This window comes from Moschus berezovskii, chromosome 2 (genome assembly GCF_049115385.1).
Source record: "Moschus berezovskii isolate FMDL1 chromosome 2, NW_MosBer_1.0, whole genome shotgun sequence".
In the NCBI taxonomy this organism is placed as follows: domain Eukaryota; kingdom Metazoa; phylum Chordata; class Mammalia; order Artiodactyla; family Moschidae; genus Moschus; species Moschus berezovskii.
Window position 1 is genome coordinate 41,480,678 of NC_142461.1, and position 22,177 is coordinate 41,502,854.

The following is a 22,177-nucleotide window of genomic DNA, read 5'->3' on the forward strand; positions in this document are numbered from 1 at the left end:
TGCATTCCAGAAATGTTGTATTAATTTACATCCTACCAGCAGCATACGCAAGTGCCTGCCTCATTACCTGTCAGCACTATGATTCCTAAGGGGAAAAAAAAACACAGTGCGAGTTTAGAAAGGCAAAACCTCTCATTTGTTTGAATGTATGTCTCTGATTACGAACAGACTGAAAATTTTTTGATGTTGATCAGCTCATCACTCGTTTTACATCAAACTGTAGGAGCTCTTTACTTAGATATATCATAAATATATCACCTATTTTTTTTCTCTTGACTGGATGTTTACATTTGTATGACATAATGCAAATGGACGGATTAAAAAAGTTTAACTGATGGACAGGGAGGCCTGGCCTGTTGTGATTCATGGGGTCGCAAAGGGTTGGACACGACTGAGCGACTGAACTTAACTGAACAATCAAAAAATAAAATAAAAACAAAAGCCAATCCTAACACTGCTCAAAACACAACCAAAAGAAGGTCAGTGAAGACTCAAAATTAAACATTAAAAAAAAAAGTCTTTTACATCTATTTCTCTCACATGGTGGCTAACTTATTAGCATAAGACTGCATCAGAAGCAAGCCATATACATAACTATATCCAACTTTATATCTTTCATATAGGCTATTTTATCCTCTTTAGAGTTTGGTACTAAAATATTAAGATATTTTGTGGTTTAATCAGGAAGAGTCAGAATTTAGATTTATAAACTCCCATCTTTTATTTATTGATCCTAATTGTGTGAGAAATGGGTCCATGAAATCAAACTGGAGTTAAGTGGTTTTTGTTTTGAATCAACTGAATACCAGAAAATATTTATATATTTTCCTGGAGTGCAGAGTAAATCTTAATCCTCAGAAGACTTATATATTATTAAATTGTTTTCCTTTCCTCTATACCTTCAGTCTCACAAGATTTTTTTAGACTATACAGCAATGAAAAATGCTAATACTAGTAATACCAGTGAAAGAGGAATACTAATTCCTCCAAAGAATCCATAAATTTGTCCAACCCTTTGAAAGAGTCATAATTAGCCATTAGAAAAAACTTACATATGTATTTACTATTTAAAGAATGAAAATTTTGGTTCCCTAATGGAGTATTTTCAACTCTTGTTCTAAAGCTTATAAAATTAAATCATTTGGTCAAGTACATAAAACTAGATGATGTCCAATCTGGAATAAAAGCCCAGATTTCCTGATACACAAGCTGCAGAGCAGTAGAAAAGGAAATAATGTGGAAATCAATGATGTGGCTGAAACTCCAGAAAAATCAAATTCTTGAACCTTTACTTCCTCATCCATAAAATGAAGGAGGTGGATTAAATGATTGATGCATTTCCTTTCAGCTCTAACCTTTTCTAAATGCAGGGAGGATAAGCTGATAAAACCTGTGACAGATGCAGTCATATTGCTAGAGATTTTTTATTGCCAACTTGAGGTTTCCCAACTACTTTTCTTGTAAATCTGTATGAGCTCAGGTTGAAATTCCAGCCCTATCCTATTTATATAGCCTTTATAAATAATTCATCCTCTTATTAGATAAGAGGAAATAAGGGTCCCAAGAGATTAATAGCAGCTACATGTCAAACAGTTAAGATAATGGAGAATATACCCCAAATTCTTAGCAGTGCCCGGCACAGAGTAAGATGTTCAGTAATTGCACGTCTGTGGAAAATTCTGAAAGAGATGGGAATCCCAGACCACCTGACCTGCCTCTTGAGAAACCTGTATGCAGGTCAGGAAGCAACAGTTAGAACCGAACATGGAACAACAGACTGTTTCCAAATAGGAAAAGGAGTACGTCAAGGTTGTATATTGTCACCCTGCTTATCTAACTTATATGCAGAGTACATCATGAGGAACCCTGGGCTTCTGAAGCACAAGCTGGAATCAAGATTGCTAGGAGAAATATCAATAACGTCAGATATGCAGATGACACCACCCTTATGGCAGAAAGTGAAGAGGAACTCAAAGGCCTTTTGATGAAAGTGAAAGAGGAGAGTGAAAAGGTTGGCTTGAAGCTCAACATTCAGAAAACGAAGATCATGGCATCTGGTCCCATCACTTCATGGGAAATAGATGGGGAAACAGTGGAAACAGTGGCTGACTTTATATTTTTGGGCTCCAAAATCACTTTGGATACTGATCGCAGCCATGAAATTAAAAGACGCTTGCTCCTTGGAAGGAAAGTTATGACCAGCCTAGATGGCATATTAAAAAGCATATTAAAAAGACATTACTTTGCCAACAAAGGTCCGTCTAGTCAAGGCTATGGTTTTTCCCATGGTCATGTATGGATGTGAGAGTTGGACTGTGAAGAAAGCTGATCGCCGAAGAATTGATGCTTTTGAACTGTGGTGCTGGAGAAGACTCTTGAGAGTCCCTTGGACTGCAAGGAGATCCAACCAGTCCATTTTAAAGGAGATCAATCCTGGGTGTTCATTGGAAGGACTGATGCTAAAGCTGAAACTCCAATACTTTGACCACCTCATGTGATGAGTTGACTGGAAAAGACTCTGATGCTGGGAGGGATTGGGGACAGGAGGAGAAGGGGACGACAGAGAATGAGATGGTTGGATGGCATCACAAACCACTTCCACCTAGAATGCTTGTTACAACTGCAGATGCCCGATACTCACTCATTTTTAATATGCTACCTCCTTAATTTTTATACATTTTTAACTTGAGAACCTAGTCCAACTGGTTTGTGGCCAGTGCTTGAAAATGTTGTCCATAACTGACTCCTAAAATAGCTTCGATTCCAAGCCAAGGACTGCCCACACCAAATTACCTGCAACCCATCACAACTAAGAAACCAGTTTTTAATGCATCAAAACTAATGAGAAACATTAAAATCTACAGCTCATGAATTTGTCGGGTATCAGGGTACTGGAAGGAATAGGTACTACTGCAAAGATGACCCTTCTGGAATTTTCTCAACATATTCTAAAGTGAAGTAACAACATTTCTTTCATTCTTAACACTAATTTTAACAGTGAACTGAAATAACACTTTGTATTATGGTGAGCAGTCAGGTAAATTACATCGACAACTGAATTAGAGTATTTATTAAAGTTATTTTTACAAATTCAGGTCTCCAAACATTAAAAGGTTGCTTTTCACTTTAACATGTGCTTTGCAAATGTATATCAGCAGTAGACAATGCTTTGGGTGAATAGATTTTAGTCTTCAAAAATGCGATTGCATCCTTCATCTCTAGTTTCTCCACCTCCCAATTATTGACCTTACCAAAGAAAGAGGAAAATAATCAGTTTGCAAGAAGATGATGACATATAAAATAAAAGCTAGTTTTGACACCCAAGGATATTAAAATAACATCAAGCCAACCACTTACAATTTATGCACATTTTAAAAAGTTTAGTTATGACTATATATACTAAGGTTGAAGAAAGCTCTCACAGTGAAAATTACAAAAACTTTAAAGGTCCTCTAAAGGGTGCAAACATTTCTTTTTTGGGATAATCTTCCTTAGAATATACATAATAGCCAATATGAAAAAAACAGTGTTACAGATTAGCTCATTAGAGAAATGGGCCATCTTAACCTTGGTAATCCAGGCATGATCCCCTTTTAGATACTAAAGTATGATAACAAAGATTCAAATATTTACACTTCACATTATATGCAGGACCAAATGACTGACATTTAGATCAATCCTAACATTAATATACATATAAATTTATTTGTATGGTCCTCACTCCATACAGATACCTTGAGGCTGCTCAAGTTGTAGTGTTCAGAATCAAATGAAGTACAAAGAGGGAAGAAGTATCCTCTTACAACCCTCCAGCATTTTCTAGTGAGAAATATCCTTAATGGCCTCACACTGACCCATGCAAACAAAGCTTTAATCAACATCTTTTCTTCTCCAGTTAAAGATAACCTAGAAACTGAATATGGTTTCATGTTCTTAAATAGGAAAATATATTATTTACATTTTTCCACTTAACAAAAAATATTAAATTATCAAACCCCTAGTAAATGACTAGTAATCAACTGAGCAGGAACCAAATCATGTACCAGAAATGTTCTTTTTCAAAGAAAACAATAAGCAAAACATTTATTCTAATACTGCTGGCAGTTCTTCTAGTCCTAGTAACCAACTTTAACGATAACATTCCTGGCAGAAGGAACATGAGCAATTGAAGATGATTTCATTTGCAATTTTTCTTACCAAGACTACATGGAAACCCATTATTTTCAAATGGCGCATTTTCATTGCAAGGTATCCTTTGGGGTGGGTTGAATCCAAACAGTAAGCAGATTTAGGAACACAGAGTACAGCTACTCTGAAAACAAAAATACAAACTAGTTACTAACAAGATGACTGTGTACAACCTTGCTGTATTCCTGTTCTTGGGAGATTTCAAAGCTGAGCCCTCCACTGACCACATTCTTCACCGTTCCCTCCTGAACTAGCCTTCACTTCCTCATTACCTGGCCTGTGCAGACATTCCAGTATGTGAAGGCCACTTAGGAACCAAAAGCTTATAAAGATGTTTTATACAAACAGTATCTCTTAAACATCTTTAAGAATGGCTACATTCTTCATGAGGAAAATTTTCAGATATGAAAGCACCCATTTTAGGGCTTTCTTATACAGAGGCAATCGCTGATCTAAATATAATTATTTATGCCACTAGAAGTATTGGTGTAGATAACACTAAATGGAAAATGCTCTGTTTGTACATATTGTCTCCCCAAGAGAGAAGCATTTAAAAACCAGGATGGGGAGACCAAATACAAAGAAGAGATAGACAAGACTATTGAAAAGATAATATCTATATGTGTAAAAATAACTGAAGGTGTAATTTTTTTTTCATTGTTCACGGCCTTTTGGAGAGATTAAGTTCATTGGGGGGGAAAAAGACATTTGTATCCTTACTGTCTCCTGTGATACTACTCTGGCTGTTATCTGAGATAAAGAGAAAGAAATTTTATATCTTTAAGGGAACACTGATTTCTCATTTCTTCTCAGTACTTTAGGCTGAGAGTTATTACATTATATTATTATGCCAGAACAGTTGAAATTCCAGAAAAAGAAAAATGATCTTTCAATGAGGCCAGAGAGAAAGGCTTTTATTAAGGGGAGATAGGCACTACGTATAGGGAAGATAGTGGCTAAAAAAATGGCCAAGAAGCAATCTAGATGGATTTGGAAAGGAGCAAAAATTACAGAGCTGTATGTGAGTGGGAAGTGATGGGCAGATAAAGAGTCTGAATCCCTACAGACTTTTTTCTGTACCTCTCTCTACGTATTCATGTCCTACAAAGCAGTAGGGGATGTAAGTCGCCTGGGGTCAGGATCCATGTCTGACTCAGCTCTGTGTGCCCTGCAGGCCCGAGCAAAGCCATTCCACAAAGGCTGACTGAACTTGGGGTGTGAACACACGGTGTGTGCAACACGACCTGATCCAGATGCTTACAAGGCAGAACATGCTCTTGGGGAGCAGCATCAATTTATCCCAGAGACACCTTCTGTACTGTGTGAGTCAAGGCAACTACTTCTAATTAACCTCAATATGGTTTGATCCATATACAACACACCTTAATTAAAAAACTAAAGTTTTTCTACCTTTTGACTGGTAGAACAAAATATTTATACTGGGTATTTTATTTGGGTAGAAGTCTTAATTCTTTAGGATCACTATTGCATTATCTTGTCAAAAATTCACACGGTGCTGATGGTTTCAATTATGTCAATGTTGTTTGATTGCACTGTTTAGCTTTAGATCCTAATATTTTAAAATTGCCTGTTTCATTAAATGGCCAACTCCAACCTACGGTCTTCAACTGCAGTGCCTATACATATACCTAAGGAGTAGACTAATGGATGAGACGTCCCTAGGTGCATAACAAGCTCCATACAAATAGACAGTCTTTGCATTGTTATTGCTATTTAATATGAAGTCTTTGAGAATTATGATTTAAATACAGACAGCTCAGCAAATGAGTATGTGTAAACAACCTCTGAATATCTGCAGAAGTTACCGCATCCACATCAGAAAAGGGAAGCACTTGGCTCCGGTTAGCATCCATTCTGATTTCAAAATCTGGAAGAAAAAAAAAATTGATACTAAGTTTTCAAACACTGCTCAGTGATTTCTTTTGTTTAAAAATGAATACTACTACTACCAATAATGACAATGGCAACAGCTAAGGTATACTGAGCTTACTTACGTGTGCCAGAAACTAGTCTGGATTTTACATGTATTGTCTCATTTGTAGGTCACAGGAACCCTATGAGGTGGGTACTATTATTACTGCCATTTTACACATAAGGAAAGAGGCTGGGTGCTGAAAGCATGGCACGAGTAAGTCGGGGAGTGAAAGTCCACACCCAGGGAGTCCAGCTCCAGGGCCAATGCTGTACCACACTAAGCTGCCACAGTAAACTCCTAATCTTTTGTCAGAAAAAAAATAAATAAATAAAGTAAAACAAAAGAAACTCGTATAAAGTCTCATACCAATAAAATAATCATGTGGCAACCGTACACTTTGTGAGAAGCATCCTTCTCCCAGAAGGTCACTCAGCACTGCAGCAACCTTTGGTTGTGGACATAAGGGTGTGGGGGGCAACTGTGGCAGCACCAAGTCCAGGTTCTTGTGACAAGGAGCATCATCGAGTTTTAGACAAGCAGCCACAACATGAAGCCTGTGAATATTCCTCTCCACATCACCTAAAAAAAAATGTAGTTAAGAAAAATATTAATGTCACATTAAAATAACTGTCTTAATGTACCTATAATTCTGATTATTTGCTTCTTATCAGGAGGGATTTCTTTGGGTCTCCCAAGTTCCCACAGTGTGTAGATCTGTGCCTGTACCTGATAAGGCTTTAAGGTTTAAAATACCTTTCAAGGTGCTTTAGCCTTACTCTTCACTAAACTGATGGGGAAACGCTCAAGAATGTTAAAACGCCTCCTGATTAAGGGCAAAGTTGGAACTAGAATTCAAGTCTCCTGGGTTCACAGCTGCTTCCCCTACATTAGACTGCTTGAAAAATCAGCACATAGTATTCCTCTTCCACACTTCAACTCTGAAATTTCATTCCATTGTTTTTAAAAGGATCTCAAATAACCCTATTTCCCAGATATGGGCTTCCCAGGGGACACAATGGTAAAGAAGCCACTTGCCAATGCAGGAGACCCAAGAGATTTGGATTTGATCCCTGAGTCGGGAAGATCCCCCGGAGCAGGAAATAGCAACCCATTCCAGTATTCTTGCCTGGAGAATCCCATGGACAGAGCAGCCTGGCAGGCTACAGTCCATGGGGTCACAAAGGAGTCAGATACGACGAAGTAAATGAACATGGGCGTAAGCCTGATACTGCTTTTCCCTTTTAAAAAATAATAATAATAATATTTATTTATTTGGCTGCACTGGGTCTCAATTGCCGCATGTGGGATCCAGTTCCCTGACCAGGGATCAAACCCAGGCCCCCTGCATTGGGGGCGTGGAGCCTTAGCCACTGAACCACCAGGGAAGTCCCTGATTTTCCTTCTTTAATAGTAAAAACCAAAAGTAAACAATTAATTTTGGTTCCAAAAGTAAATAAATTCCTTACTTTGGTAACTATCTGGTCTCTTAATCTAACGGCTGTGCCCTCATTACAGACCATAGGTGACAAAGCTTTATAGCTGCAAAAGCTGACTTAACTTGGCTTCAAATGTGACATGTAAAGATTAGAAGTATAAACACCTCTGATAAGGGCATAAACAGCAACTCGAACATTTAGTCTTTTTATAGGTGCATAAAGTATAAATAATAAAAAAAAAAAACAATGACGATGTGTTTCTTACTCCTGCCGTCTATGTGCAGGGTCTGTCATCAAAGGAGGCTTCACAGGGACTTCCCTCATGGCTCAGTTGGTAAAGTCTCCGCCTGCAACGCAGGAGACCCTGGTTCGACTTCTGGGTTGGGAAGATCTGCTGGAGAAGGGATAGACTACACACTCCAGTATTCTGGCCTGGAGAATTCCATGGACTGTATAGTCCATGGGGTCGCAAAGAGTAGGACACGACTGAGCGACTTTCACTTTACTTGACAGGTTTGCTGGCTTAAAGCATGGCCCTTTGACTTCACCATCTTTGGTCTTTCATTAGGAGCACCTGCTCCAGAAGGTTTAACTGACACTGCTGCAACTGAGCCCCTACTCAGAATCACCAGGTAGCCTGGCAGTACTGCCTCATTTCAGTCACACTGCGCACTGACATCCTACCTGACGTCAGCAGATCATCAATGATGTCCTTTTGAAGAAGCTGATTAATGAGGGCCAGGGGAAAACGGTTCATCCAGCAAAATGAACACACTGCATTTAACAGGTTTTCAGAAGATATGTGGTGAAGACTACCAGTCAGAGCACTGGCCATAACTTCTAGGAACCTAGAGGAGCAGAAAGGAAACCTGGCTTCCAAATATGAAGAGAAGACAAGATCATGATAGAGCTAGTGAGGTGTCACAGAACCAGAGGCTTTCAGTGATAAAACCATCGGGCCTGCATTTGCACTCGGTCTTCACACATCCTTCAGGTCAGCTGACTCTCGTAACAAATATATACATTCAATAAATGTGAGCTGCCATGGTATGTCTTACATAGGGCAAATATTGATAGGCTTTAACTCATTTAATTCCCATTCAAACTCTATGAGATAGGTGTCATTATTATCCTCATAATAAAAATGAGTAAACAGGCTCAGTGAGGTCGAGTAACTCGTCCAAGGGCACACAGCCAAGAAGCAGCAGGGACAGCCCTGAAATCCAAGCTGTTAGGGTCCAGAGCCTTTTAACCACTGTGCTAGGCTTTTATCCTGAGTAAATCTACAAGGCCTGGAATGACACTACAGGTTTATAACCTATTAAAATTCTGTTGCTATTATGCTCTGAGCTGAAAGAACCACAAGCCTAATCGTACCACCTCAGCTAAGGTTATGTAGGATAACAAAGCAGGTGAGCACAGATGAAGAGAAGGGAAATCAAGGTTAGTTGAGGCCGGGCCCGGTGTGACACTGCTAATAAAGGGCCCAGACACACTTTGAACCCAGGTTAGTTTGACTCTTAAGGCATAAGTTATATTTCATTATACCAAAAAAAAAAAGTAGTGCATGCAAAGTACTGTGATAGTGGACAGGAAAGAACGTAGATAGGGTAGCTCTGGGGACAAGGAGAATTTCAGTAAGTAGAAAAGATGGCAAAAGCAAAGACTACTTGAAACTAAGCACAGAAATGGGAGCCCTGAAAGTGTATCCTATTCACGCTGTGGTAAGTGACTAGTGAGGCACAGGCAGGGACACTCACAGCAGGGCAAGTGTGCCCTGAAGTAAGCCCTTATAACAGTGAGTCACAAAGGGAAATGTCTGAGATCGACTGGGAGATCCCATGGCGGGAGTAGATGGATGACAAGAAAGGCTGTGGTAGGTCCAAGAGACAACAGTGAGGCAAAGGGAAAACTGATGGGAGTCTGGAGGAGGCAGCCAGAAAGGGCTGATCTGGAGCCCGGGGGTAATCACCTATCCCACTCCTTCTGTCACACTTCATCTTCCACAACACTACAATCCGTGTCATTCCCTGCACGGAGTCCGCTGTTGCTTTCCCTCCTGACTTGAATATAGAGTCCTTTCTACACTGGATGCTCTTTGTATGGCTAACTCCTATGTATCCATCTTTTAAGACCTGCTCAGGTACCATCTCCTCCAGGGAGGCCGCTTGACATCTACCCTGACCTTCTACTTCACCAGGCCAGCATCCTGGCACATTCCTCCTCTATCCCTAGGTAACCTGTATAAAGCTCTGCCACTTCCATGTTCATGCTATATTTAATTGCCAACTTATGTCTACATTACCCATTACACAGTATCTTCTAGCAAAAAAGGATTATGTCTTACTCACTTTTGTCTTAAGTACCTGAGCACTTGGTACAAGTTTTCTGACTAAATGAACAAATACAATTAGAGGAGAAAGGGGATAATGTTATTGGAGAAGAGTCAAAAATAATGAGCTAAAATTCACCAAGTTGTAAACACTGAATATGCACAGCTCTTTACATGCTGTTACTCATACCTCAATAAAGTGGAGCAGGAAACGGCAACCCACTCCAGTACTCTTGCCTGGAGAATCCCATAGACAGGGGAGTCCACAGGTTGTAATGGGTCAGACACGCATGAGTGACCAAGCACGCAAAGTGGTTTCAAAAAAAAAACACACTTGACATGGTACTTGATAAACAGTAAACAGAACAAACAAACAAAAAACCAAGAATGAGCTGACTTCCAGAATTATTGACCTTGAGACCCTCGTGGGATCTCCGGTGACCATATACAACCTGGAGCTCAGGAGTACACTGATGGCCAGAGATGAGATCCAGGATTACCTACAGGGTGGCAAGTACAGATCAGAAAGAGAAGAAACCAAAGGACCGGAATGACAGAGTTGAAAGGTTAAATGTTTTCCTCCTAGGGCTTCAAACCCAGGAAGATATTCTAGATTTAACACATTGTCTTTACCAGAGGCCATAACATAAATAAAATGATTAAGGAACAGCGTGTGGATGCACAAAGTGCTAAGTCAAATTTTCTACAACTCTCCTACCTAATCCAACTCTTCCAGTCAACTCACTTCCCAAATGCTTCTAGTTACTGCTCCTAAAACCTTTGCCATTCCACCCTAGGAGGCCATCTTCCTTTCTCCTTCCTCCATAAAGCATTCATGTGGTACCTATATTGCCTTCCTCTCAATATACATGACTTGCTTCCTTCTCTATCCTAAGAAGGATAGAGAACACAGACTTCTTTATTTATAGTCCTCAAAATACAAACTTCAGGCAACTGCACATTCATGGACATTCAGGAATTTCTTATTAATTAATCTCAATCTATGAGCGACTCTTATCACTCCCACTTCTCCAAAGGAGAAATGCTGAGGTAGGAGGGTAGGGTTAGACCACAGTTCCTCAGTCTCAGCACTGCTGACAATCCGGCCCGGATAATTTGCTGTGACAGTGCTGTCTTGTGCATAGTAGGACGTTGGTAGCGTCCCTAGCCTCCACCCACTAGAGGCTGTACAACAACCCTCTCCCCCCACCTCCCCAACCACACAAAAACTAACGTCCCCAGATACTGCCAAATGTCCCCTAGGAGGCAAACTCACTGCCAATTGAGAACCAATGAGTTAGATGAAAGCAGAGCAGACAGACAAGTACAACATTCATGACTCCCTCTCAGTATGACCTGTTCCTAGTTGCGTTTTGTCGAATTTCCTAACCTGTGTGTAGCTACTTAGGGTTACCTTTGTTATCCATCCTCTACTTCCAACATAACAATTTTACTGGACCAAATTATCTCCTGGGACACCTACAGTCAACTGAAAAACTCCCTAACTATTCAGTGTTTGTTCTCTGAATTCTACGGAATCGATGGGGCTGTTTCTGGAGTTTTAATTATTACTCAGCTTAACAATGCTACTTACTCCAGTATAATCTTGCCTGGAGAATCCCATGGACAGAGGAGCCTGGCGGGCTACAGTCCATGGGGTCACAAAGAGTTAGGCATGACTGAGCGGCTAACAATTTCACACTTTTCACTTTCATATCTTAACAGTATTTGTCAAGAAGGGGCAAGAGGAACATAGGAGCCAGCTTCATAATAAAACCAGTAGTAGAGGGTAGTAGAGGAAGGCTGAATTTGGGGAGAATCTTTTCAACCTTTATTCTAGGTCTATTCTGTGCCAGGCTCTGCGCTACATTTAGAAACACAGGGACCTGGGTCTGGTGCTAGAAAGCTCTGCAATTGTGGAAAGAGGTTTACTGACAAATAACCGCAGCTATGTGTCAAGGTTCCACCAGAGATTTATATAAGACACGACAAGCACAGGAGTTCTGATGGAGACATAAGGGAAAGCACAGGACACGTATAGGAAGTGAGTCTTTTTGGAACAATGGAGGGTACAGTGAGCAGCTGCTTTTCTTGGCCCAGCATTTCTTTGATTACCAGAGCCAAATAAATGGGCATGTGACCCAAACTTGGTCAATCAGATTTTCTCTTCTGGAAATCTAGATCTTGAAAAAAACACAGGGACAAAAGGCTGATGGAGCCAAGCTGGGCATGCATGCTCAGTTGCTCAGCCATGTCCAACTCTTTGCAACCCCATGGACTGTAGCTCTCCAGGCTCCTCTGTCCATGGGACACTCCAGGCAAGAATACTAAAGTGGGTTGCCATTTCCTACTCCAGGGGATCTTCCCAACCCAGGAATCGAACCCATGTCTCTTGCGTCTCCAGCATTGGCAGGTGGATTCTTAACCACTGCATAACCTGGGAGCCAAGCCACTTGGTGGCCAAGAAATGGCCTGTGAACCCTGCCACTGAGACCTTAAGAACTGCCACAGTTTATTCCTCCAAGGCCTCTGTGACCTATAGTCTATGCTTTTTTAATCTAGTAATTACTGTGTATCAGGCACTGCCTTAAGATTCTGACACAGGTTAACTCACTTAATCCTCACAACAACGATTATTAAATTGTCCAGTATGATCAGAATTAAGTCATTATTCATCTCCATTTTAACATATGAAGAAACTGAGGTACAGGTAAGTTACAGGTAACGTAAAGTTAAGTAGATAACGAATGGCAGAACTAAGATTCAAACCTAAGCAAGATGTCTCCTGGGTCTGCGCTTTTAATTAACTCTTCTAACAAATGACATGTTATATACGTTTCTGGTTTTTAACAAACCCTTAACTGATCTAGAGAAGAAGGAAAGATGTTCTGGGTGGAAAGAAGAGGTCTAAAAGAGCCTGGCACATGTGAGGAATTGCTGTGTTTATTTGTAGAAATGTATGAATGGAGTTAAAATGAAAAGAACAGAAAGCGGTAGTCTGGGACCAGATAAAGAGCTAGGGTCAAAACTCAACTATAAACTAGGGTGCCAAGGGAATAAGTTGGGCAAAAGTTTGAAACGAAGTCTCCTACACTGAATTATCAAATACACTGCAAAGAACAACAACAACAAAAAGCAAAAGCAAAGCATGTATCTTTATCAAAGATAAAACTGTTTACCTTCATAAATAAAGAATATTATGCTTTATTTCCAGACATGGATGGGTTTGCTTGTGGAAATTCATTGACCTTTGTAATCTTTTCTATAAATATGATATGTGGCAATAAAAAAGTAAAAAGGAACAAGTACATACTCGTGGGTCTGGCATTTGTAGAAGTGATTGAGAGAAGAATATACATTAAGAATACCAACAAGGCTTTTCACATTTAGGAAGCCAGGTTCATCTGCTGCTTTCTTTATAAATAAGTCCATCAAACCAACAGGTCGAAAGCCAAAGTTTTCAAATAAAATGAGGAGAAAAAGAACCTAAAAAAAAAAAAGAATTAAGGGAAAACTTCTTAAGAATTACAGTATGTTATCAGCAATCTTTCCGATTTCAAACAGTTTAAATAGCAACAGAATTGTCCTGATTGAAAAATATTCCCTTATAAGAAGTAATTATCTTTCTCTTATAAAATATCAAGTTAATAAGTAACCTCTTTTTATAAGGCGAGAAGCAGAGCACACAATGGTTCTCATTTCCAATGTCATTTAAAATAAATCCTTTCCTACTTGCTTTTCATATAAAATCTCTGCAAATTACCTTTAAATATACCTCTTCTGAAGTTTTTCAAAATGACCAAGTCAATTTCAAACTGCTTTCCTTTCCAAACCTAGACACTTCCTATATTCTGATAGATAAAAGATAACTCAAAAATTTCTATGTTCAATATTAAATACTAGAAGTGAGAATAGAGCTGAAATACAATGATTAAAATAAATGTTCCACTTCACCTCTCATTTCCCTTTGTCCTTTTTACAATAAGGACTTCTCTTTCCAAAATCAATTTCCATAGTAAACACAATATTCACCTCAATCTCCAAAGTGAACTAAGCCAGTAATCTAACATGGTTACCTCGGCTTCACTATAAAAAGAAGTTTTTACCAGTTGCTTCATTTAGACGTTTTATTACTAACACAGGCCCTTAACTTAAAGGCTCTTACCCTTGAAGAACCAAGCAAACTTTCCATAAATAGAAGACAGTAATGACATTTTATTCTTCAAAAAACTTAAGCCCGTCACATTACCTATCTTTATTATTCTAAATCTAACAAAGGAAACATAGAAAGGCAGAAATAATCCTTAGTACCCAACCAAAGTACCATATATTTTGAAAAACAGACTTTGGCAATACAATTTTTGTTTCGGGTAGAAAAATGATCAAGATGTTGAACAGTATATAATAGGTAACACTCAGAAATTGTAAGGAGCTAATTTTTCAAACCAATTTAGCATTGGAATATTTTGGAATCTAAACCACTTTAAAATGATACAGAAGTATATCCACAAATAAATAAATTAATACATTTCTTGAAAGTTTCTGAGACTTATTCTAAACTATTAACATACTTACTTTTTTCAACTTCCAGATGTCAAAAGTTGTAGACACATAATCTGCTATTCCTTTAAAAAGATCTATATTAATATATTGGAGGTCCCTGCAAGACTGCAATATGTTGATCAATATTTTAAAAGGACACCCATGGATGTTACCTTTAAGAATGAGTTAGATAAACAAAAATTACCAGATGATTTTGACTGTAAGATTCAAGATACTATATACCCAGCACTTTTCTTTAGAAAAACAGCACTGTATTTTGTAAAAACAAAAAACAATATGGCAACCTACTCTTGCCTGGAAAATCCCATGGATGGAGGAGCCTGGTAGGCTGCAGTCCATGGGGTCGCTAATAGTCAGACACAACTGAGCGACTTCACTTTTCATTTTTCACTTTCATGCACTGGAGAAGGAAATGGCAACCCACTCCAGTGTTCTTGCCTGGAGAATCCCAGAGACGGGAGAGCCTGGTGGGCTGCCGTCTATGAGGTCGCACAGAGTCAGACGCGACTGAAGCGACTTAGCAGCAGCAGCAGTAGCATAGGTAAAAATAAACTTTAGATCTAACCATATCATCAGATGTTTTTTCATACAACAGCAAACAAATAAAACAAATATAGTTCAGAACAGAACAGATGCTATAAACCATGTAAGAAAAATTCCCCTTACTTGTTACTCTCTTACTGCACTCATTCAGAAGGACAACAGAACGGTGATTCATGGCGGCCAGTACCGCAAACATGTGCTGGCAATTCAAAACAGAAAACTGGTCTAATTCTTTCAAGGCTTTCATCTAAAGAAAAATGAACTTTAATTTATCATTTGTGGCAAAATAAATTAAAATCTTATATTTAAATAAAATAGGATAAAGTTTGAGCAAAATGACTCAGACATATGTAGATAAATATATGTAAATACATATACACATAAATATTTCTGTTATTCCACTTAAGCAAAGTTATACCCAAAAGCACAACAATGTCCTCCTAATGAACTGACTTTAGGAGATAATAGCAAATCACAGGAAATATCTTTTTCAAATTTTACCCAATAGAGAAAATTCAGAAAGTATTTACCTCCAATTTCCTTTTAAGACCAATCGGAGCATCTTTTCCAATACTTCTCATTACAGTTTGTAATGTGAAGACATGTTTTATTTTCCAAACTTGCTCATCAACTAGCATCCTGTCAGCAAACACAACAAATACCACAGTCTTAGGATCTTAAAACCAGAAGAGAAATCTTAAAAGTCATTTGGTCCAGTTCCTACTTATAGGCAAGGAATATGAAGCCCAAAGAAATGAAGTATCTGCCCACAAGAGTGTAAACGGTTAATGAAAGCTCCAGGACCTGACTGGCATTCTTTTCTCTGACATTATTTTGCTATCTTTGTGCATAAACAAATACCAGGAGATTATATTAAGACATCCCAAACGATAACCCTGTATACGAGACAGCAAAAGAGACACAGATGTATAGAACAATCTTTTGGACTCTGTGGGAGAGGGCGAGAGTGGGATGATTTGGGAGAATGGCATTGAAACATGTATATTATCATATGTAACGAATTGCCAGTCCAGGTTCGATGCATGATACAGGATGCTCGGGGCTGGTGTACTGGGATGAACCAGAGGGATGATATGGGGAGGGAGGTGGGAGGAGCGGTTCAGGATGGGGAACACATGTACACCCAGGGCAGATTCATGTCAATGTATTGTATGGCAAAACCAATACAATAACGTAAAAAAAATAAAAATAAAGGGGTTAGAGTTGGGGAAAAAAAAAAAAAGGGCATCCCAATGCATAGTCAATGAAAATGGGAATTTAAAAACTTATTCTCATAAATAAAAAAATTATTCTCATAAGATTAGGTGCATCAATTTTATAAAAACTCAACCTCCTTCACAAGCTGGGCTACTGTCATGTGACCTCCACACAGTGCCCAAATAACCATTATGAACTGAGCAAGTATCAGTTCTTCCCCAGCCCATGTCAATACTATGTTTTAAGATAATTTTAATGTTATCCACACTTTTTTTAATAGTGAATCCTGAAAGAAGCATTATTTCTAGCTTCACCTGTTCCAAAGTCAGGATTTTAAGTTTAATAAGCTATTAAAGACCAGTTTCCCTTGTAGGTCAGTTGGTAAAGAATCTGCCTACAATGCAGGAGACCTGGGTTTGATTCCCAGGTCAGGAAGATCCCCTGGAGAAGGAAATGGCAACTCACTCCAGTATTCTTGCCTGGAGAATCCCATGGATGGAGGAGCCTGGCAGGCTACAGTCCATGGGGTCGCAAGAGTCCGACACAACTTAGAAACCAAACCACCACCACCAACAGTCTTTCATGCCCCCACTTAAACAAAAAAAAGTTCAACTGTCATCTTGGTTTTTGATTTGAGATAAGAGAAAAAGAGAAAGACACTTGAAGAAAGCGTAAGAGAGTTCTCACCGCAATCCTGCTAGAAGAACATCCACATTCTTGCATGGCTCCATTGTGTTTAAGATAGTTGACAAAACTGAAAGGCATTTCTCATCACACTCATTGATACGTTCCTATTGAAATGTAATCACAAAAACACTATAGGTAATGAGTTCATAGTAGAAGACCTCACCCAAGAAAAACCACTAAACTGATGCTTTCAACTAAAGGATTAAGTATCAAACCAGTTATTCAGAGTCAGTCCACAATAAACAGCAACTTTGGAAAACCAGATGTTATATGTAAGTGAACTTTTCAAATAATTGATACACATTCTTTTTGTATTAACAATTTCTTTACACTTTCAATTACCACTGAAAATGATTTGACACTGATTATATTCCTCCACTTCTGAAATAACTTTCATCAAGCATTATTTTTACCCCTTTTTGAGACCAAAAGCCATCATGGTGACAAGCTTTCCCACCCCTAATGAATCTTACATTGCTGTGCTTACAATTTCCCTACATTCTCTCCCGAGTATCAAACTGCAACCTCAGTTGTGAACTTTCTAATTCACATCTGCTGTCACATTTTACCACCACTATCTGGATCTCAAGAGGAACCCAGGCTCTCTGGATCCTTCTTTCAAACCCTTTGAATCAGGGTATTAATTTAGTTCCAGAAATGGCCTAATTTAGAAAGTGAACAGTAATAGCACAGCTCACCTAGTGCTCTACAATTTAATCACAACTAGTCTACACACCTCACAAGAGTACTTGTAATCATACCTGAAAGATGTATGCTCTTTTGCTAAAATTACGTGACCAACAAGCCACAAAGCCTGAAGTCAAAACCAGATATTAATAAGAAATGGATACTGCTGGAAGGAAAAAAGGTCTCATTACCATGAGAGGGTTTTCATTATAGCATTCCATCAATATCTCCTATAAAAGAAAAGACCACCTGGCTAGGTGTTTGAAGAGCAAGCTTCACTGATGATATATTTCATACCTAGCTAAAATGTCTTTTCAACATTCCCAAATGTTAGTGAGATCTATACAATTATATGTATAGATCATCTGACCCCAAATACCCACTGTTCATTGTTCATATCTCACCAATGCAGATATTATGATGATGGGAATACCTGTCCAAAATTCATTTAGAGAATCACTGACCAGGTAAAGTGACTTACTGCAATTACTTTTAAGTAACTACATAGGGAACAGAGTCTACCAAAAAGTACAGATATTCTGCAGTTTAAACAAACACATGCAATACAAATTAGTTACTGGTTGAAAACGTATGGAAATCACAGTAATGTTAAAAGTTAAAAACTCTCAAATATCTATAAACTCAATCCTTGAATTCTATACTAAGATAGGATACATGTCAGACCATCCTCAGGAAATTCCTATCTTAAAAAAAAATTATTTAATTATGATCACTGATTTTTGAAGTCTGAAGAGCCCACTCTTAAGAGGTAAACAATTACTTAAAGGAACTATTCTTTTCCTTGGTCAACCTGGTGTCATTTCAGTGACATCGAAGAGGACACTGACTCCTTTGTTTGAAACTAAAAGTGGTTCCCCCATCCAATTTCATTCTTCCAATACATTTTCCACTCAGAGTGACCTAAATACAAACTGGAGCAGCTTGACCTTTGCTTAAAATACTCCAGTGGATCCCCACTGACTACAAAATAAAGGCAAACTCCTTAGCCAGGCATAAAAGGCTCTTTATGATTCAGCCTCTTTTTACCCCAACCTCATGTCTTGTCATGACACCAACTCCTCCTCGACAACCAAAGGCACAATTTCCTACCAATTCCCTCAAACTCATGACCCCAATAATCTGTACTTCCAGCCACAGTGAACTACTTTCAGCTCCCCAAACTTTTCTCCAGGGTTTGAACATACAGTCTTCTCTACTTGAAACACCATCTCCTTCGCTATCAACCTTCTCGCTGACTGCTGGCCATCCCTTGCACTCAGCTTAGACATCATCTCCTGCTGGGCTTGAATTCTAGCTCTACTATGACATGACAAGGTGTTTGTTCATTAAACCAGCAAATATTTGTCAAATACCTGCAAGTGGTGACATTAACAAATATGTGGCCTTGGGCAAGCTATTTAACCTCTCTAAGCCTGAATTTCTTAATCAGGAAGAAGAAAGTAACAATAACTACTTTTATAAGCTACATTGAGAACTACATGAGACAATCCTCCTTTCAAACTCTGTACCTATCACTGCTTCAAACAGTAATCTTGTATCATTCTCCCCCATCACCTCTTCCCATCATGAAGGCATTCTCCCAACTAAGTCTGAAGCCCCTGGTTACACACTGTGTGTATTTTTCTTTCATTGCACTGAAAGCTCTATGTGGCCCTTATTTTGTAATTGTATTCCCAATGATCAGTGCTACAATATCGTAGTGCCTACAATGTCGTAAATGTATGAATGAATATTGGTTATTTTTGTAATTGCCTACAAAGTATCTGTTGTCCCCTCTACAAGGGCAGGAATTATGTTTTCCATATCTTTACATCCCAAGTAACAAGTGTAATAACTAATCCACAGTTGACAGCCAAAGAACATTTACTGCATGAATACATAAATTCAGTAGTTGTGACTTTAGCCAAGTTGCTTAACATGATAAAAATCTTTCTTCATCTGCTAGAGTAACACCAACCTCACACGGCTATTGTGAAGATTAAACAGGACAACACAAGTAAAACGTATAGGTAGTCAATAAATACTAGCTCCCTTCCCTTCCCTTCTCCTTCCAACTACCCAACCCGTTCTTGTATATTTTCTATCTCTTCCCACTTCAGCTTATTCACTATTCCTCAACTCCGCAGAAGAATAATGGGGCAAGTGTTCACAAACTTCTAAAGCAAAAGGAAGATCTTGCTAACTTAAAGTATCTAAATCATACAATATCAGTATCTACGCAGAAACAAATGTAAACTACCATTCCAGTGATAAGTTTCATTCAAGGAGGCTATATATCTACTTCCTATCGAGTATATTTATACCTCCTTTTGATTTTACCTGGACCACCCTCAGCAAAGTCTGTACGAGCAGCGTGTTCTGAGGAATCCCAAGCTTCACTATAGCATGAAGACTAAATAGGAGATTGTCAAAATACATGATCTTGGCTTCTCTCATAACTTGTTCACACAGCTGGCTAAACGCAGGGTGGTTAAACATCAATTGTTTTTCAAAGCGCTTCTGGTCCTCGGACATCCGTTTGGCAACTGTCCACATAGCTGAGAAATAGTTACTACTAGGAAATGTAGGTGCTTTTGAAAATATATCTAGCACATCACTCAGGGAATTACACTCCCGAGATAGTTTTCTACTGCTGATCAGGGTTGGTTTTCTTCTCTTGGTGAGAACATCTTCATCGGAGGCCTCCTGATGAAAGCTTTTCTTCAGTTCATTATCAGAGACAAGAGAGTGTTTTGAATCAAAGGACAGTCTTCTAGGACAAAGCAGTCTGTCAACTGTAAAGACTGTTACCATGCTTATGCCCTTGGTTTGACAGCCATCACCTTCTGATTTAAAAATTAAAGCATCCTGAAAGAGATATCTAGTAGATGACTGCATTTTATTACCAAAGGTATATAAGAGGTTTCTTCGGTTCCCGTTTGAATAAGCAATATTTGGTCTGCAAAATGCCAAAGGATACAGCCTCACAGTTCTGCCCGTTGGAACTGAAGTACTGAGTTGTCTGAGGTTCCACAAAAAGGAACCCGCTCTGTTATTCATTTTCTAGTTACTGAAGTACTTTCAAAAGACTTTAGAGTTATCAAGATGACACACACGTCGCTTCTATATATGAAAAAAACCTTATGCCTGCCGTCGTTTTCCTGCAGGGGAAGGGGTTATGAGAGAAATAAAAATTAGAGTAAAATTTCTACTTAAAAATATAAAATCCATTTAACAGAGACTAAAGTGGGGACCTAGGGAGACATTAAGATTTACCTTAAAAGGCTAAAACCATTTTACCAAATACGGGCTTCTTCCACTTCTACTATAATGTGTATACACAGTCTTAAAGGAGCAATGTTACTTTGGAAGTAGTGGATGCATAAATAAGTCTTAAAAAAAAAAAAGAAGTGGGTTTCTGACGTGAAAGTTTTCGTATAAAGTTTTCTTTGCAGTAAGAGATTTTACGAAGATGTCGGCAATAAAAATTAAGGGCTTAACCTTGATGGATACTTTTTAACCCAAGGATTTAACAACAGCTAAACATAAACTTTGTTTTTCCAGTGGTCATGTATGGATGTGAGAGTTGGACTGTGAAGAAAGCTGATCGCCGAAGAATTGATGCTTTTGAACTGTGGTGTTGGAGAAGTCTCTTGAGAGTAACTTGGACTGCAAGGAGATCCAACCAGTCCATTCTAAAGGAGATCAGTCCTGGGTGTTCATTGGAAGGACTGATGCTAAAGCTGAAACGCCAATACTTTGGCCACCTCATGCAACGAGTTGACTCACTGGAAAAGACTCTGATGCTGGGAGGGATTGGGGGCGGGAGGAGAAGGGGACGACAGAGAATGAGATGGCTGGATGGCATCACCGACTCGATGGACATGGGTTTGAGTGAACTCCGGGAGTTGGTGATGGACAGGGAGGCCTGGCGTGCTGTGATTCATGGGGTCGCAAAGAGTCGGACACGACTGAGCGACTGAACTAACTAACTAAACACGAACTGTTAAAATAAGGTCGTGGACAAGCACAACGGTTCAGGGGAGGAAGCAGCAAACTAAAGTGAGGCTTGCACGTGGCCTGCGTTTGGGAGGGAGATGCAACCAGTCTCCCCAGGTCTTAGAACCGGTGTGAGGAGTCCGTGCTTCCAGAGCCGGGCCTCTTAGTATGAACCCACCTCCCTCAACTTACTTCCCGGGCAACTTCTGAGACCTTTCTCCGAAAGGCAAGAAGTCTAAAGCGTAGTACAACAAACTGTTCCGCTTAAGTTCGTCCTCCACTCACCTTAGAGTAGAAGTCTGTGATTGTAGACAGGCGCGGCCATGACAGTTTCCCCGCGAGCTGAGCGTATCGCGAGATTTTACGGATCCCTCATAGGTCAAAAAGTGTGTGTTCGCGGACGGTTTTAGAGTGAAGAAAGCCTACCGAAAAGAATGACTACTAAAAAAAAAAAAAAGAATGACTACTTTTTCTTAGCTGCAGGGAACAGGCAGGAGGGAGACCACAGAGCTTTTAATAGCAATGTATAACTATGCACCCCAACGTCTTTCCAGTTGGGCGCCAGAATCCGCGCTCAGCTTGAGAGTG

At 39.2% G+C, this 22,177-nt stretch overlaps 1 protein-coding gene across 1 annotated transcript; it reads right to left on the bottom strand.

The window, feature by feature from the left end:
* Positions 1–2,489: 2,489 nt before the first annotated feature.
* FASTKD2 (FASTK mitochondrial RNA regulator 2) lies at positions 2,490–21,998 on the bottom strand. The gene is made up of 12 exons (XM_055398179.2): positions 21,875–21,998; positions 19,931–20,751; positions 16,904–17,007; positions 15,529–15,637; positions 15,122–15,245; positions 14,468–14,607; positions 13,206–13,378; positions 8,245–8,408; positions 6,491–6,703; positions 5,992–6,076; positions 4,198–4,312; positions 2,490–3,246 (listed from the first exon to the last, which is right to left on the bottom strand). The coding sequence occupies exons 2-12, from the start codon at positions 20,648–20,650 to the stop codon at positions 3,127–3,129; spliced, it is 2,067 nt and encodes a 688-aa protein (XP_055254154.2). The 5' UTR covers positions 20,651–20,751; positions 21,875–21,998; the 3' UTR covers positions 2,490–3,126.
* Positions 21,999–22,177: the final 179 nt, after the last annotated feature.

Excerpts from the sequence above, each read along its gene's own strand:
- FASTKD2 (XM_055398179.2), bottom strand. The coding sequence starts at position 20,650 with ATGAATAACAGAGCGGGTTCCTTTTTGTGGAACCTCAGACAACTCAGT. Across the intron at positions 17,008-19,930 it reads CTTTGCTGAGGGTGGTCCAG|GAACGTATCAATGAGTGTGA; the intron begins GTAAAATCAAAA and ends ACATTTCAATAG. Across the intron at positions 6,077-6,490 it reads GCCACATGATTATTTTATTG|ATTTTGAAATCAGAATGGAT; the intron begins GTATGAGACTTT and ends TTTTTCTTCCAG.